General features: G+C 41.6%; 1 protein-coding gene across 1 annotated transcript in view; it reads left to right on the top strand.

Moving 5' to 3' along the window:
• The window catches only part of LOC122794923 (probable ATP-dependent RNA helicase DDX60), a 2818219-nt gene that overhangs the window by 1316155 nt on the left and 1483179 nt on the right, over window positions 1-18885 (top strand). Inside the window, exon 17 of the mRNA XM_044063516.1 lies at window positions 18577-18696. Coding sequence (XP_043919451.1) covers window positions 18577-18696 — 120 coding nt within the window. The remainder of the gene's footprint in view (window positions 1-18576; window positions 18697-18885) is intronic.

The raw sequence follows: 18885 nt of genomic DNA on the forward strand, positions 1-18885 counted from the left end.
CTGGAAGAATGCAAAGTTCCTGTAATCACGGCTTCACAGGTAAAAACCACACTCTCCAAAGCCAAGAACACAGCATCCATGGGACCTGAGAACATCCCAGGCTGCGTTCTACATGAACTACAGAATGAACTGGCACCACACCTAAGTACCATGTTCAGTCATAGTCTCACCTCAGGCTTTGTGCCCACTGAATGGCGCACAGCAATGGTTGTCCCACTCCACAAGAGGGGAGCTACCACAGACCCGGGAACTACTGCCCCATTAGCCTGATGAGCCTGTCTGCAAGGCTATGGAACGTATCATCATGGAACTTATAAACAATGACATTGGTAATCTCCAAATTCTGGACCCTACCCAGTTTGGGTTTGTAAAAGGCAGATCATGTCTCCTAAACCTGACAGACTTCTTTGAAGCGGTCACCAAAGCCGTAGATGAGGGTATGGTGGTTCACACAGCCTATCTAGATCTCGCCAAGGCTTTTGACACCATCTCCCACTCTGGAATTGTAGATAAACTCACTAAACTAGGTATAAATCCCTATGTCACAAGATGGGTTGCCAACTGGCTCACTGACAGAACCCACACTGTGAAAGTAGCAGACTCTAAATCCATCTTCAGACCAGTGACAAGTGGAGTACCACAGGGTATAGGCCCTAGGTCCTCTCTTGTTTGGTATCTACTTCTCTGAAGTACAGGCTAACACAGAAGGTCTTTGGCTAACAAAGTTCGCAAATGACTGCAAACTAGGAGCCATAATCAAAACTCCTAATGATGTGGACATCCTACAAAAGGGCCTCACTGAGACAGATGCCTGGTGTCAAAGCCATGGCCTCAAGCTCAATGCCAAAAAGTGCATTGTCATCCCTTTTGGTAAAAACTCTGTACCCATGAACTACCACATAGGCGGTAGTCTACTTAACACCGAAAGTGTGATAAGAGATCTTGGGACACAGGTGGACAGTAGTCTCTCCTTTGATAATCACATTGCCACCTCACAAGACATCTACAACAACTGGAAAGGCCACAGAAATACCTTACAAAGAGGATTACCAGCCTCAAACAGATGCCCTATGCAGACCGTCTCAAAAAACTCCAGCATTACTCTGTCACATATCGCCTACTCAGAGGCGATCTCTGCCTAACATACAAAGCTTTGTCAAACCCAGAGCTGTTGGATATGCTCCACGTAAACAAATCCCAATCCCTCCAAGCTACACACTGTAGGGACCTAAACCTTGTCACCACAATAAACAGAACATGTTGGAGGGATAGATTCCTGTCCTAGAGACTTCCCATACTCTGGAACAAACTACCTATCTATATCAAACAAAGCTCCTCATTAGCACTCTTCAAGAAAAATCTTTATGATTGGATGAGAGATAGGAAATTCACCCCAGGGATCACTTCTGTGGCTCTGCTTGACAGGGGCACAGGAATATAATTTTCTTGGGTGGCAAAAGCCAGGGTACCATTTGGCTAGGCTTCTATAGGCCCTGGGGCCAATAGCCTAGTACCTACCTAAGAACCTATAAATGTATGGTGTCTGGGCTTGCTCTGCTTACTTTTGAAGGTGAACCATTTATCCATAATGCTAAACATCAGCAGGCTAGATGAAACTGTATTAATTCATATTTATTTACAATACTGCTCACTAGGGGTAACACATTTTCAGTGGCATTGTGGAGATAAAATTTCCAAACAGTATCAAAATAATAAAATACTGTAATAATGCCATGTTTAGTGAGATTTGGAGGTTGGGTTACTATCAAACTGTTAGGACACCATTTCCTGGTTTGGGGTGGTAGTTTTAGGTTAAAATCTGACATCTGGAATAGACATAGCTTTTTTTATAACATCTGTATTAAATCACAGCGGAAGGAATGACATAGGTACGGATACATTAGTATAAACAAAACATACTGATATTTCCCATTATTTCCATGCAGTAGACGTATGTGTTTTTTCGTTTAACAAATGTCATTTACTCCAGTGTTAAAAAAATTGCCCAGTTCCTGCAATTTCTTATAGGTTCATAGGTTCATAGGTTCATACTAGGCTATCTGCCCTAGGGCATTTATAAGCCTAGCCAGAGTGTGTTTGGCTTTCGCCACCCATTTTAAATTAATTTTGCTATGCCCTTTTTTGAGGTTAGTATATTGTGCCTCTGTCTAACAGTGACACAGAAGTGATACCCGGGGTAAACCTATGATCTCCCATCCACTCATCAAGATTCCTCTTGAAGAGAGTCAATGAGGGACTCTGCCTAACCTGGACTGGGATTTTATTCCGGAGTGAAGGGAGCCTCTGGGTTATGAATCTGTCCCTCCAGCATGTCCTATTTATTTCAGTGCTGAGGTTCAAGTCTCTCAAGCACGTGGCTCGATGGGATTTGGATTTTCTGAGGTGCAGCATGTCCATTAATTCCGGGTTGGACATTGCTTTATACGTCAGGCACAGATCGCCTCTGAGCAGGCGGTATGCCACTGAGTAGAGCTGGAGTTTCTTTAACCGGGCAGCATATGGCATCTGTTTGAGCCCTTTGATCCTCTTGGTGAGGTACTTTTGGGGTCTTTCCAGTTGCTGCAGGTGTCTGGTAAGGTACATCCCAAAAGGGGCATTGTACTCAATTATGGGCCTGATGAGGGATGAGTAAAGAGGCACAATGACCTCCCCTGATCTAGATGTGAATCCCTTCATGATTAGGTGGGCTATATAAAATGTTTTTCTAACCACTTTGGCCACGTGGTTGTCAAATGAGAGATTGCTATCAACTTGGGTCCCCAGGTCCCTAATTACTTCTTCTGTACTTAATGGATTACCACCTATGTGGTAATTTGTGGGCACTTTGTTTTTGCCAAAGGGGATGACTATACACTTTTTGGCGTTTAGCTTGAGGCCATGGCTCTGGCACCAGTTGTCTGTTTCTATGAGGCCCTTTTGGAGGATGCTTGTGTCAGCTGGAGAGTTGATTATGGCACCCAGTTTGCAGTCATCTGCGAACTTGGTCAGCTGCAGTCCTTCCGTGTTGGCCTGTACCTCTGAGAAATATATGCCGAACCAGAGAGGTCCCAGGACTGAGCCTTGTGGGATGCCACTTGTAACTTTTTTGGAGTCTGACATGGCTCCAGCAATTCTAACCATGTGGGATCTGTCCTTGAGCCAGTTTGCAACCCATCTAGTGACACAGGGGTTTATATTTAAGCTGGTGAGCTTATCTATAATGCCCGAGTGGAGTATTGTATCAAAGGCTTTTGCGAGGTCCAGGTAGGCTGTGTGGACCACCTTCCCCTCGTCAATAGCCTTGGTGACTGTTTCAAAGAAATCAACCAGGTTTAAGAGGCAGGATCTGCCCTTAACAAAGCCGAACTGGGTAGGATCCAGTGTCTGTAGGTCATCAATATCTTTATTTATGAGGTCCATGATGATCCTTTCCATAGCTTTGCAGACCAAGCTAGTCAGGCTTAGGAGGCTTTAGTTTCCAGGATCCGTTGAGGAACCACCTTTGTGGAGAGGGACCACTGTTGCTGTACGCCACTCTTTGGGTACATATCCTGTAGTAAGGCTGAGAATGAACAGTAGTTTTATGTTTGGGGTAAGCTCTTCTTGGAGTTCATGTAGGATGCAGCCCAGGACACTGTCTGGTCCCATTGATGCTGTGTTTTTTGCTTTGGAGAGGGCGGCTCTTAACTGAGCATCTGAGATGTCAGGGGGGCAGCACTCCGCTGGGATAGATATTTGCCCTTTTGGTGGGGAGGGGGGGATGAAGTTTGCGCTGAACCTGTCAGCTAGGATGTTGGCAATGTCTGTGGGTTCGCTGTATTTTTTTGTCATTTTGGACTAATTCTGAGCATATCTGGGAATTCCCACCCAGGTTCCTAACATAACTAAAGAAAGCCTTGTGATTATCCTTAGTGTCCTGTGCACTTTTTCTCTCGAAGCTGGCCTTAGATGATTTTATGAGTGCCTGTAGTTTTTTGCTAATACTGATCAGAGATGCCTTCCCTTTTTGGGATTTTGCTCTATCATGTAGTAGCTTCCTCCTTCTATTGTATAGTTTGTTTATGGCTGGGGTCCACCAGACAGGATGTCTGCCTTTGGAGGATTGGGTCTTGGTTTTATTTGGGATTGCATGATCCATGCATTCCTGAAGGTGTTCATAGAATGCGTTTATAAAGGATTCTGCGGTCTGGGACGTATTTTCCACAGGCCTGGGGACTTTGAAGGATTCCACCTCGGTTTTGAGGAGTGTGAAATTTGCTTTAGAGAAGTTTTTCACTGTGGTTTTCTGGGCAGGGGGTGGGGTCGGGATGTGAATATCCAGTGAGATTAGTTTATGGTCTGATCTTACCAGTGAGGGATACACTTCTGGTCTGGAGCATAGAGTCCCCATGTTGGTGATGATCAGGTCCAGTATGTTTTCCCCTCTTGTGGGAGTGGTAACAAGTTGTTCCATAGCATTTGAGTTTATAAATTCTAGGAACCTTTGGGCTAGGGTGTTGGAGCTAGAGTAATGCTCCCAGTCTATGTTTGGGTAGTTGAAGTCACCCAATATAATGGTGTTTGGAGAGACCTTCATATTTTCCAGTGTTCTCAGGAAGGCCAAATGGGGTTCCTGAGTTTGGGAGGGTGGTCTGTAGCAGGCTATAAACTGGAAGGCAGTTTTACCCACTGTTAGTTGCACATGGATAGTCTCTGATGCTTCGTGCTGTGCCACCAACTTGGAGGTGTGGGTATCTTTGTGAATATTGATACTCCCCTCCTTTTGTGGTTCGGTCCAAGTTTTGGGGCGAAAAGCATGGTATGAGGTATAACCTGGTAGTGCTGGGGTGCTCTCGAGCCTTGAACCAGGTTTCTGTTACTGCACAGATATCGATGTTCTCCATGCTAAGGAGAGTTTGAGTGCATGCATCTTGAGGTTTAGACTTCTGGCGTTGAGTAGCATTACTCTTAGTTTCTTATCCCTTGTGATACCTATGGAGGTGGGTTTGTCTTTTGAGCCTTGCCTAAAAAAGGCACTATGGGGGTAGCAAGAGCCTTTGCCAAAATCCGAAAGCCCAGAGGTGACAGGTGCAAGCCGTCCCTAGCGAAGCATTGTGGCTTGTCAAGCATGTCATCCCAGGCTGACAGGCATTGGATCCCCTTTGAATGACACCAATACTTAAGCCAATTGTTGAAATTGATCATCTTGTCTTCATATTGTGGCATCATTCTTGGTGAGGGTAAGATGCTACTCAAGGTCAGGGTCATACCGGCCTGGGCTACATGCTCAGAGAGCTCCTCTATGTCTCTTTTCATGTAGTCCAGGGAGGTATATCTCAGGTCATTCACACCAGCATGGACAATGACTGAGTCATATTTGTACTTGCCTTGGAGTGACCTGAGTGCTTGTGTTATGTGGCAGATCCTAGCGCCAGACAGGCAGCTCACCGTGACCTTCTCCTTGTTCAGCCTGGTGAGTGGGACGTCAGTGTGCCTGATGATAGAGTCACCTATTACAAGTGTATCAGGTGTGTTGTTTAGCCTTAAGGGCTGTGACTGTTCGGCACACTGGCTTTGTGAGCTATGTGTTGCACGTGTTTTGTTTTGGGGTAGCGGTTGTTTGGGTCTCTGCTTTGGAGGTCTCTGCTGCTTAGGCAGATTTTTATTTAGAGCCTCAGAGTATGTTTTTGTGTGTTTATGTGTTTGGTTTGCTGTCATGGTAGGTCTATGTGAGACTGGAATTGTAGTGAGTGTGGTTTCCTTCTCCTCCTGACTGGTTACGCCAGTACTGAGTTGAGAGAGCTTAGCCTCCAGTTTGGCTATATGGTTGCATCTCTCACATGTGTTGGAATTTCATGGGAGGAGGAGAGGGTTGTCTGTGTACATGAGGCAGTTGTAACATTGCCTCAAGATTCCCAGATTCACCAGCTGGACCGGAGAGGAGATTGACAACTGACCTTTGGACATGCTAGAATAGTATTAAGAACTCCTTTATAATTGAAAAAAGGGCCAATGGGGAACAAGGTACTCAAGGGGAGTTTGTGAGGGTGTAGTGCTTTTAATTTTTTTAGTGCTGACTTATATAATTGCTTTAGTGAGCAAGTGCCAGGTAACTTAAATGCAATGTGTTCAGGTAACTTAAATGCAAAAATGACAAACAGTAACTTTCTTTCAAGTGAAACAAGGAAATAAGCACAGTAAGCAATGCAGATATCACTAGGGATCCACAGAAGCGCTGAAAAGCCGCGTTTTAGATGGAATTAGCTTTTCTGGGAAATAACAAGCAAACAAACAACAAGCATACAAACAAAGCTAGATTCAGCAGGCCTGGATCTAGTCTATGCTACAGCAAACAAGGTGTACCAATTACAGTAAGAAGCAGTTCAAATATGCAGGCACTATAAGCCTTTAACCAGAAATTCCCAACTCAGAAGGGCAGAGTCCAGCCTCTCCTCCCACAAGAGCCACACGCTCCAGGGATCTAAACCTTGTCATCACAATAAACAAAACATGCTGGAGGGATAGGTTCCTGACCCAGAGACTCCCCAGACTCTGGAATAGATTGCCCATACATGTCAAGCAGAATGCCTCTTTGGTCCTCTTCAAAAGGAACCTTGACGATTGGATGGGAGAAAGGAAATTCACCCCGGGGATCATGTCAGTCACCCTGCTAGACAGGGGTCCAGAGAAGTAAATAGTGTGGGAAGAAATAGCCAGGGAATTGTTATGGCTAGGCTTGTATAGGCCCTAGGGCTGATAGCCTAGTACCAACCTATGAACCTATGAACCTAAGAGTGCAGACCACGAACCCTCTTAATGTAAAATAACTGGCCTGAAGCCTAAGTGCTTAAACCAGAACTAATACACTTTTAGAATAACAGACACTGAGCCCTCAATCAGCTTAGAAGGATGTAAGCTACCTGTCCTGCCACCACAGTGCAGGCCACAAACCCCATTCCTCCACCTGGAGACTATTCTACGTTTTATTTCCACAAATTCCATTTATTTTATTTAATTTGCTTCCTCCCTTTTCTAAAGATCCTGCCTCCAGTTTTTTAATGTCATTTACAATATTCAATACTTCAGTTAAAGTTGGTTTTGATTTTGATTTCCATTTTCTAGTTATTGTTCTTTTGGTAGCCAATAACCTTAAACTTAGTAGCGGGTTATTATGTCTAGGCAATACTGCTGCTGTGTCCCAGGTCAAAAGAATAATTTCCCTTGTTAGAACCATTTGCTTTCCCAACATTTTTGAAAAAGTGCTCTGTAGTGAATTTTTAAAATGTTCCACTCATTGCACTCCCAAAATAAATGGATCTGATTACCTTTCTTTGCAACCACACCTCTATTATTTGCTATGTAGTTGAGAAAAAAATTCTCTGAAGTCTCCCTAAGGTATAAAAATACCTATGCAAACACTTCCAAGCAAATTCCTAAGCCTTCTGGCCTTTGTTGCATATTTGGGAGCCATACAGATGTCCTCCCATTGATCTTTGGTAAATTTCCTTTTGAGTCTCCTCAGTCTTTTCTGACCTCCAAGTGATTCCTAGTAGCTATCATGCAGTATACCTGTTATCCTTTTTATCAGGGGCAACTACTCCAATCTCAACTAAAAAATCTACCAGAGTTAGTTTTTCACTTAGCACTGCCTTATCCCTTTCTCTTTGATTATTTTCTCTTATTAAACTCTGATGGAGAAGTCAGTCTCTAACTTGCAGTCAAAACTTCTTCTAGGCTTCATCCTACTGTATTTCCTTTCCCTCTCTACTTGTTTGCTCCCAGTATCGTGTCTCCTTTGCTGATTTTCATAAGTAAATTCCAGTCCCTCTTATTTTATAAATCCCTATTTGTAGCCATCCTTAAAGGCAAAACCTCCTTTCAACACTCAGATGTTGACTTAGTTATTAGAATTATTTTTTCTGCTTCGTGACTATAATATCATGTATGGTTGTTGTTAGTCGCCATAGCAACCTGCATAAAAAAGCCTATTCTGTCCTTGTTTCTTGACCACCCCCATTTCATCATCATCCCTTCCACTTTGATTTATAACCTTGTGCTTGTGTTACATATGTGAGCCTCAGCTGTGTAGTTTTAAAATACCTCTTCATATCAGGTCATTGTAAACCACCTTGTTCTATGGAGATAATCAGCATGTCTCACTTTACTCGTCTTCTTTTTTTTTTTAAACACCTTTATTGAATTATCACTTGTGATTTAGGCAAATGTACATTGTATAAAAGCAATCAAACTGTATTAACAAGTTCACATTTACAAACATTATACTTCACATATATTGCTATATATCATATAACCTAACCAACATTATTTAAATTATTTAATTCCTTCCCTTTTCTAAAACAAGAAACATTTTTATTAAACAATCACTTACGACATAGGCAATCATACATTTATATAAATGAAAACAATCCACACCGACACAATCCTAGTTGCAAGCATTTTACATCTTAAACCATACTCCCAGTTGCAAATATTATACATCACTTATAATCTACCCAGTCATTTTCAGTCAAACATTACACAGCTCATTTCAGTCCTGCCTTATTTTAAACCTCATTCCTCCCCTGTATATATTGATGTTCATCGTGTTTCACTGTTGCAGACATCACCTTTGAGTTAACTGCTTGCAGTTGGCCTGATTATCAAAGTCTTGGGTCCTGCGTCAGTTGCTGTCTCATCTTCCATGACGTCATGTCATCAGGGGTATAAAACATGCAGCCGATGCCATTACATCAGTCTTTCTTGCCGTGCGGTGCCCGAAGCTGAAGCAGTTCGCAAGTGCCAGTCGGCCGACTCCTGAAATTTTCATTTTCGAGTTTCAGAACCGAAGTCTTCAACTAAAGCTAAGTACCCCATTGGGGAAACTTTTTCTTGCTCTAAACCGATGTCAATAAAAGTCAATAATCGTATTTCTTGTGGAAAGCAAATACCTCATAAAGATTTTCATTCGTACTATATTCCTTGCTTAGGCCCTGACCATGACATACTTCGCTGTCAGTTTTGTGCCTTATTTAAACCACAAACTATTCGTCATCGGTATATTTTTGCTTCTAAATATTTTGGTACTCAGTTCAATTATCCAGATATGTCTTCGGTAAGCCACCCGACAACAGACATTCTGAAAAAATGCAAAGATAAAGACAGAGACAGGCCACCTAGGTCCAAAGCTGTCAACAACGCTTCTCCTAAGCTAGTCGCCAGTTCGCCGGTACTCAGTGAGGTGCTTTTGCAGCCCCTGATACCCACTACTTCAGATTCGCAGGCCTCTACTGAGACCCATTTGGAGTCCAGTATGCCGTTTGATGCTTCAAGTGTGGAACCTATGGATGTCCTTAACTTGGATGGGACCGGAGCCGCTGTGCAGCCATCGGCTTCTGAGGGTGTATTCAGGCCTACTGACTTGCATAATAAACCAACGCCATCTTCTTCTTCAAGGCCTAAAACTCAAACCATGCCTAGAAAACTGATGCCCAGACCACATGGTCAGGCCTCTATGCCTAAAAAACAAATGATAAGAATGGCTGAAGACCTTATTACTTTAATCAGGGGAAGCCAACCTTCCCCCAATAAGAGACCTAGGACTGAATTTGCTTATGATACTTTTGACCACGATTCTGAAATTTCTGTCTCCTCTGATGACCAGGATTTACCCTTATCTACCTATGAGGATTCTGATGCAGAGGACTCTATTCCCTCTGCTTCCCCCCAGAGGATTTTTCTTTTGGTGAAACCTTGCATACTCTTAGGGAGCATTTTCACTGGGAAAGCCAGGATTACTCTGATTCTAAAAAGAGGCTTAGAGATTTCTTTCTTCTGCCCCAACACAGGCCTTTAGCTATCCCTCCTGTGCTGGACATTGTTGATGACACCTTTTTGGACTCTAGCTTGGCCTCTGACTCTTTACCTCCTGCTCCCAGAAAACCTGATAGATATTACCGGGTTCCTGATTCTCACAAGTTCCTTTTTAAAAATCCTACTGTGGACCCTGAGACCATTTCACAGGGACCCAAGGGCATTAAGGCTACTACTGCCAAAAATCCTACCCCCTCTGATAGAGATTGCAGGGCCCTGGATAGATGGGGTAAGAAGATATGCACCTCTGCAAACTTGGCAATCAGGGCCTTAAATTGCTAGTTTCATATGTTAAAGTATCAGCAACATATTATTGGTTTGCTTAAACAGAAAATTATGTTGATTCCTGATTGTGCTGAAAATAAGGATTTACAGGATTTAATGCATTCTGCTGAACAGGTTGGAAAACATACTTTGCAATGTGGTTTTGATTCACTAGAGGCATCTAGCAGGGCTGCTGTCACGGGGTCTGTACTTAGAAGGCATGCTTGGTTTAAGGAGCAATCTTTGCCAGATCATGTTAAAACTAAATTGCTGGATGCTCCCTTAAATCAGGACCACCTGTTTGGCAACAAAGCAGAAGAAGTTCTTAAAAAGATGGAGGAAAAAGCTAAATCTATGCAAACTGTTAAAGATTTCTTACAAGTGTAGCCTCCAAGATTTAGTAGGCATTGGCCCTCAAAAAATTGGTCCTTTCCTGCCTTTTCCAGGCCTTCTCTGTTCAAACCCAGAACCAGCAGAACACCCAGGCTTCATTCCCAGGGTATGCACAGGACTAAGCAGTGGGGTGCTCCCACTTCCAAATCAGGGAGTAGTAAGACTCCCCCTCTGGTAAGCTGTCTTAATGACTTAACTTTAAAACTTCAAAGCACTTCTCAAGTGACTGCTTCTTTAGGGGGAAAGATTGCTCTGCAGGCAAAAACTGGGAACTCCAGGTCCAAACCCAGGACAAATGGGTTTTAAACATAGTTTTCCAAGGATACAAATTTCACTTTCACATGTTACCAACCCCAAACGGCTGGCCTGATCTACCCCCAAATCAGTGGGCAGAGGCTCAAAATCAAGTATTCTCTTTCTTAAGATTAAAGGCTATTCAGACTGTACCAGAAGAGGAAAAGGGACAAGGTTTCTACTCAAGACTTTTCCTGGTACCCAGAAAAGACAACTCATGGTGTCCTATCCTGGACCCTTCTATCCTAAACATCTTTTTGGTGATTCCAAAATTCAAGATGCTAACTCTTCACCAGTTGCTTCACATGATGCCTGGTTGGCAACACTGGATTTAAAAGAAGCCTACCTGCACATCCCAATCAGGGAATCTTGCAGAAGATACCTATGCTTCAAAGCAGGCTGCATGCACTATCAGTTCTCTGCACTGCCCTTTGGCTTATCTTCTGTGCCCACGGTATTCACGAAGTGCCTAGCTCCAGTCATTGCATTTTGCAGGCAAAGAAATATTCAAATATATCCATACCTGGACGATTGTCTAATTCAGGCAGAAAGCCAGGACATGTTTTTGAATCATTTGTCATTTGTACAAAAGGTGCTAACTTGTCTGGGGTACACCATAGACGAAAAGAAATCACATCTGGTACCCTGTCAGCAAATTATATTCCAGGGAGCAAGCTTGAACACAACTTCCCAGATAGCTTTCCTCATGCCAGAGAAACAAATTCATTTGACAACTTACTTCAAACTAATGGTCACAGAAACTTTACTATCTGCAAGGCAAATACTGCAAGCCGTGGGGTTCATGGCCTCCTGCATTCTACTAATTCCATATGCAAAACTGCATATGAGGAAACTACAATGGTATCTAAAAAGCCTATGGTGTCAACATTCCCAGGATCTAGAAGCAATCATTCCTATCATTCCTTGCCTACAGTTAGAGTTCCTTTGGTGGGCAGAGGCCTGCCACCAAAACAAAGGTCTACCATTCACTCTACCCCCTGCTGCCCAAACCCTAACAACAGATGCATCAGACTATGCATGGGGGCTCACCTGGCAGGGAAGTGCATTCAGGGCAAATGGAACCCAAGTCAAATGCACCTGCATATCAATCAAAAATAAATGCTAGCTATACAGAATGCTCTGACAGCCTTCAAGGACCACATTCTTCCAGGACAATTAATGGTAAAGACGGGCAACACCACTGTTATGTGGTACATAAACAAGCAGGGGGGTACCCATTCATATCTCCTCTGCAGACTATCCATGGCTCTGTGGAACACAGCCTTGAGCTACCAAGTGCATCTACAGGCTCATTTCCTGCCAGGAAAACTAAATACATTGGCAAATGAACTAAGCAGAAATGTAATGGACCTACATGAAAACTGGAACCAAATATTTTCAACATGTTGATAAACAAATGGGGGAGCCCAGATATAGACCTGTTTGCCTCCCCCTAAAACTACCAATTGGACAAATTCTGCACAAGGACTCCCTGCAAACAAGCTTGGAAAGTGGATGCTCTGTCCTTTAGCTGGAAAAATCTATCAGTTTATGCATTTCCTCCTCTGCCTTTCCTCTCCAAAGTACTACTAAAGACCAAACAGGACAAACCAAGGACGATACTGATTGCACCAGATTGGCCACGTCAACACTGGTACCCCCTCTTGCGCAGCGTGTCACTGCTGGCTCCATAGCACCTGCCTCAGACCCCTACCCTGCTATCACAGCAGGAGAGCCAAATTCTGCACCCTCAGCTTCAAACCCTTAATCTGGCAGCCTGATTAATTACCTAATCTCTCCATTTCTATCCCACAGTAAACAAGTGTTGGATGTCATTTTGGAGGCAAGAAAGCCTAGTACTTGAAAATCTTATGCTGAAAAATGGAAAAGATTCTGTGCCTGGAACCAAACTCAAGGGACGGACACAGCTGCGCCCAATTTACCTCAGATTCTTCAATATTTAACTGAGATGCTTCACAAGGGCCTTTCTTTTTCCATAATTAAAATTCATGCCTCAGCCATTTCAGCTCATTACAGCACAGAACCAACCCTCTTCTCTCATCCACTGCTCAAGCAGTTCCTCAGAGTGGCCAAAAACTTAAGACTACCCAGGAGAGCCCCAACTCCAACCTGGGACTTTAACTTTGTATTGAAAAAACTCACTCTTCCTCCTTTTGAGCCAGTTGCAAATGCAGAGTTAAAATTCCTTTCTTGGAAAACAGCCTTACTTTTAGCAATCACTTCAGCAAGAAGGGTATCGGAATTACAGGCCCTTATGGCACTGGAGCCTTTCATCATCTTTCATGTGGACAGGATGTCCCTCAGGACCAATCCCTCCTTCATGCCCAAGGTAGTATCCAGTGTGGCTCTTAATCAGTCCATACATTTGCCAACCTTCTTTTCTAATCCACAGAAGAAAGGGGAATGAATACTGAACTCCTTAGATGTGCACCGACAACTTAGATTTTACTTGGACAGGACTAAACTTCAAAAGAAATCTGAACAACTAGTAGTGGCATTTGTTGCAGGGGCAGAGGGGAAGGCTATTTCAAAGCAAACCATTTCTAAATGGATAGGCCATTGCATTCATTTCTGCTATAAGCACCATGGAAAACCTATCCCACAGGGGATTAGACCCCATTCAATTAGGGCTGCATCTACCTCTACAGCCTTCCTCAGATGTGTCCCTACCAGGGACATCCTAGAAACTGCTACCTGGAGCTCTGTACATACTTTCACCAAGCATTACCATTTGCCAATTTTCTCTAAATCCAGAGCTGGCTTTGCCATTGCAGTCTTGCAGGGCCTTATAGCTGGTCCTAATGCTATCTAAAGTCCTCCTCCCATCCTTAGCATTGGGAATCTACCCAATTGTGATGACTGCAACAGTGAAACATGAAGAACATAGTACAGTTGTGTACACTTACCATAAATGTAGATGTTCGAGTGTATTCACTGCTGCAGTCTTGGTTACCCTCCCTCCAGCCCCCTGACTTCTTTTGGCTATACCTCTTTTCTCCTTTACCATGCTTAAAAGCTTTTTGGTGTATTTGCTTTTTTGTTGGAGGTATAACCTTGTATGTATGTATACATATATATATATATATATATATATATATATACAATTGCTTCCCATTAGGGGGCACCTGACATCTGGGGCAAGAAAAACTGATGTAATGGCATTGGCTACACGCTTTATACCCCTGACTACCTGACGTCACGGAAGATGAGACAGCAACCGATGCAGGACCCAAGACTTTGATAATCAGGCCGACTGAGGGCTACTGCAAGCAGATAACCCAAATGTGATGACTGCAACAGTGAATAGACTCGAACATCTACATTTATGGTAAGTGTACATAACTGTACTTTCCCACAATTCACATTTTTTTCCTATGTAGTTTGCTTCTATTCTTTTCTAAAGACCAGATTCCAGCTGCTTTATCTCTGTTACTATATTCACTACTTTTAATGTAGTTGTTTTAGTTTATAGACAGTAGGCAAGAGGTGGCACACATTTATTGGAGAAAACTGGCAAAGGAACCAAGGTATTGGGAGCAAATAACTAGAGATGAAAAGATGATAGAATGGGAAGACACTAAGAATTTATTTGGAATGCAGGTTAGAGATTGCCTTCCCTATCAGTGATTGATATTGTAGTATAGGCAAAGAGAAAAAAATAGGGGGGTCTTATTTAAAAAAGGAATAGTTAGTAGAGCATATACAATATTGCATAACTATTACAAATCAATCAGAGGAGGTTAGAAAGGATTGGGAAGGGAGATTGGATAAGTAATTCACAAAGAAACAATGTTAGGATGTATGTGTGTCTCCCAAATAAGCAATAAATCTAGGAGATTTAGGATTTTTGCTTGGAAATGTTTACTTAGATATTTTATACCCCAAGTAGACTCCAGAGAATTTTTCCTCATGTAGGCAGCAACTGTTGGAGGTGTGATGGGGTAGGAAGAGGTAATTGGGAACATATTTTCTGGTAGTATGGTGAGTTGATGGACTTTAAGGATTCCCTGCAGGATGCACTGCCTGAAATGCTGGGTGGGCAGATTGGTGTGACAAGGGAGATGATTTTTCTGAGCTTTACAGAATCGGAATTGCCTAGACATGATAAAGCCTTCCTGTGTCTAATTATGGTGGCTGTCAAAAAGGCAATTACTAGAAAATGGAAATAAAAATCAAAACCAGCTTTACTCTTCTTTTCTTCCCCTCACAAATACATTCCTTCAACACCTTATTATTTACTATTCACAATTTCTCCTGTGGTTGATAAAATATGCCTGACCTCTATATAAAAGTATAGAGACTAAAAACAGTTTCACCGCTTGTATCTTACCATCCATATCCATAATCAAGAGCTTCCTCTCTCACCATTTGTATTATCTGTTGATTAGACTTTTCCTTAGCTGCCATAACAGAATCCTTTTTAATCCATACTTCATCTTATTATCCCCCATAAATATTGGTGATGCTAAACTAATTCATGTATGAGTACGCACCTTTGTTTTATCTTCATTAATTTTATATCCTGAAAAGACTTGAAACTGTCTCAAAATGTTCTGCAACACAAAATGTCCTTTTCTGAACTTTTGAAGTACAAAATAATATTATTTCTAAATAAAGCTAAGTGCTGACATCCTTAATTCTTCCTCCTTTGAGCTCACTAAAGTTCTTTTCGTGGAAGACACTCTTCCTTGTCGCTATCCTCTCGGCTGAGAGTGCTCCACACTCACTTCTCTCTGTTTTGTCCCCATATTGTCCTATCCACAAGGACAAGTATCCTTGAGAACTAATCCATCCTTTTTGCCCAGAGTTGCTTCAAAACAAATTTAAACCCATCCATTGATCTCCCTGTATTTTTCCTAAATGTTCCAACAGGTCAGACAAAAATTACATTATCTTGATGTTCACACGTAGCTCAAGATATTATTTGGACAGAACAAAAAACAAATTCAAGTCTGATCAGCTCTTTCTTTCTTATGCTGAAAATAATAAGCTCCCTGTTTCCAAAGTGACCTGTCTGTCTAGATTATCTTCTTCCACATTTCGGCATTTATCAACTTAAGGGCAATTTATTCTTAATCACCATACCATATATATCTTTGAATTTGTTAGTTCTTTATTGTCTGTGGCAGTGGCTCTAAATATAAATCAAATAGCAAAGGGGAGGATGCCTCTGCCTTGTTCTTCTGTTGCAACACAGCTTGTTGGAGAGGAACCCTCCCACTTCATTTCTGCATCTAACCTTTCATATATCTTTCTAAGTAACCATATTATTCAGCCAAGCAATACAAAAGCTACCACTGCCCTTTTCATAAAATCCTAGCTGACTTTATGAAATGCTTTTTCTGCATCATGACCCACCTTCAGTAGCAGCATTTTCTTACATACTGTTTCCTTCTTTATCATCGTTACTATTAATGTTGTCAAATGTTTGTTTCCCCGCCGCAAAATTACCTTGATCCATATCTATCAATTTTGGCAATACCTTTGTCACTGTCTTATCCAGTATAGACATAAAACTTCATAATCATGGTTTAACAATGAAATGTGTATATGTGAAGCTGTGTCTGAGGGTCTTTATCCCCTTTGGGTAATACAGATACAGCAGCGGCAGCTTTCTTCCAAGATGCTGGTACTCACCTCTTTTTAAAATCCTGTTAAACAAATCGTTTCAAATCTTTATCACCTTCTTCCCTCCCACCTTTCAAACGTCCATAGAAATACCAACTGTTTTTAGAACCTCTTTTGTTGAATGAAGCCATACCATTGCTTATAAGTTGTGCAGTATGGCTGTATGGAATGATTTTTTCATCACCATAGACACATGATGGTCAAAGCCCAGGGTGCTGTCTGCATGCATTCCCAAATCCTTGACCACTTTGTCTACTCTTACGGTTGTATTATCAATGTGGTAATTTCCAGGGGTAGCTGTCTTCTCAAAAGGACATTGTTATGCATTTCTTTGCACTGAATTTTAAATTATGGCTCTGGCACCAGTTATTTGCCTGTATTAGGACTTCTTGAAGGGTATTTTTGTCTTTGGTGGGATTCAATAACTGCACCTAGTTTGCAGTCAAATGGTCAGTCACAGGCAGTTGACCTTGACTTCAGAGAAGTAGATGCCAATAAGGAGAGGCCCTAGCACTCAGCCCTGAGGGGCTCCACTAGTAACTTGTCTCTTTATGGAGGTAGCTTCTCCCATTCTAACTGCTTGGATCCTATCTGTGAGCCAGCTAGCTGTCCTTCTGGTGATGTATGGGTTTATTCCAAATTTAGTGAGTTTATCTACAATGCTCATATGAGTTATATATGTCTTGGCCATGTTGTCGTAGGAACTGTGCACTGCTTTGTCTTGTCTATGGCTTTCATGGCCTTCTCAAAGAAGTTTACCTGGTTGAGTAGGCATGAGTTGCCCTTGATGAAACCAAAATGGGTTGGATCCAATGTTGCTAGGTTTCTTATGTCACTATTTATCATTTTCATGATGATTCTTTCTATGTCTTTGCATATGAGACTAGTTAGACTTATGGATCTGTAGTTACCTGGGTCAGTAGGTGCCCACCCTTGTGTAGAGTGATAAAAGTTAAATTCCTCCATTTGCTTTGCATGAAGTCTGAATAGAGGCTATGGTTAAAAAATGATTCTAGTGGGCCTGATAGGTCATGTTTCATGTTATTTAGGATGCAACCTTGGATATTACCAGTGCCCATTGATGTAGTGCTCTTGGCTTTAGAGTATGCATTGAGGGCTTCTTCCCTAGTGATAGCATAATTCGCCTCCCCTGCTAATTGCGCCCTACTACCACAAATCTACCATTATTGTCTTTTCTGTTCTTTCACATTTGGAGTCCCTCTAGAAATCAGTGTTATTACTCCCCTTTTTCTTTTCTTCCTGATTTTGTGCTCATTGTCCATCATGAATTTTTTTCCAATTACACTGTTTACTATCTGTTCTTTTCTTATCTCTAGTCCCCTTAGAATAGACATAGCTTTGTTAACAGCACTCATCTTCATTAGCTGGTGTAATATTTGTACCATTGCACTTGTCCCCATGTCGCAGAAGAGAAATGTTGGCCTTTTGGGATAACATTATATTTACTCAGTGTAGCTCCTACATCATTCAAAAAGGAGATGACGTGCTTTTCAAAAAGTGGAGGAAAGAAATGACACTGTAAAATAAATTACAAAAAATGAGATAAGATATTAAGAACACCTGTCTAGAATGTTAATGATTTAAGATCCCAGCAAGCTTTATCCTGTAATCCCAGGTTTTATTCACTGAGTTACTATTCACATATTGAGACTCTGAATGTAACAGTTTACAGTATCAGTGCTCCTGGTTTAACCTTAAAAAGAGGAGCTGTGCACTGACCTTATCCAAGTAACATACTGGCAGTTAAATAAGTAATAAATGATCATAGAAAAAAAAACGGCTTCAGAAACCAACCAGTAGTTTTTAAAGTGCATAAAGCGCTTTTCATTTGATAAAATCAAACTTCTTCATTTTATTAAACGAAAAGCGCTTTATGCACTTTAAAAACTACTGGTTGCTTTCTGAAGCCATTTTTTTTCTATTTTAGTAGTTTATTTTCTGTTTTTTCAGAATAAATGATCATACTAATGATTAATAATTCAGTTCAGAACTTTAATCTTCAGTTTTATTACAATATTCATTACTGAATGTATTAATGTTTTGTGTAATATAGTTATTATTTTTATTCTGCTTGATTAAAAATAATTAATATTTTTGTCTGTGTAGGCTCTTGTACACCAGGTTGTAGCAACTGTTCATAACCGTTTTATTAAGGAGTTGCCTGCTGGAATAACTGTCTGTGGAGTTTTCACAAGAGATTATCGATATGATGCATTAAACTGCCAGGTATGTTTTCTGTTTTACATATACTGTCTGGCAAGCCATCTCACCATCTGATGAAAGATAAATTATATTGATAGATAGGCAGACAGATGTGCAATACAAGTCTGTAAACTAATTTAACATGACTTTCTGATTGTGAAGTCAATTAACTTCATGACTGGAAATGACACTAATCAGGTTAAAAAGGTCTTT

The sequence above is a fragment of the Protopterus annectens genome, chromosome 2.part1, assembly GCF_019279795.1.
Source record: "Protopterus annectens isolate FY-2018-M chromosome 2.part1, PAN1.0, whole genome shotgun sequence".
NCBI lineage: Eukaryota > Metazoa > Chordata > Ceratodontiformes > Protopteridae > Protopterus > Protopterus annectens.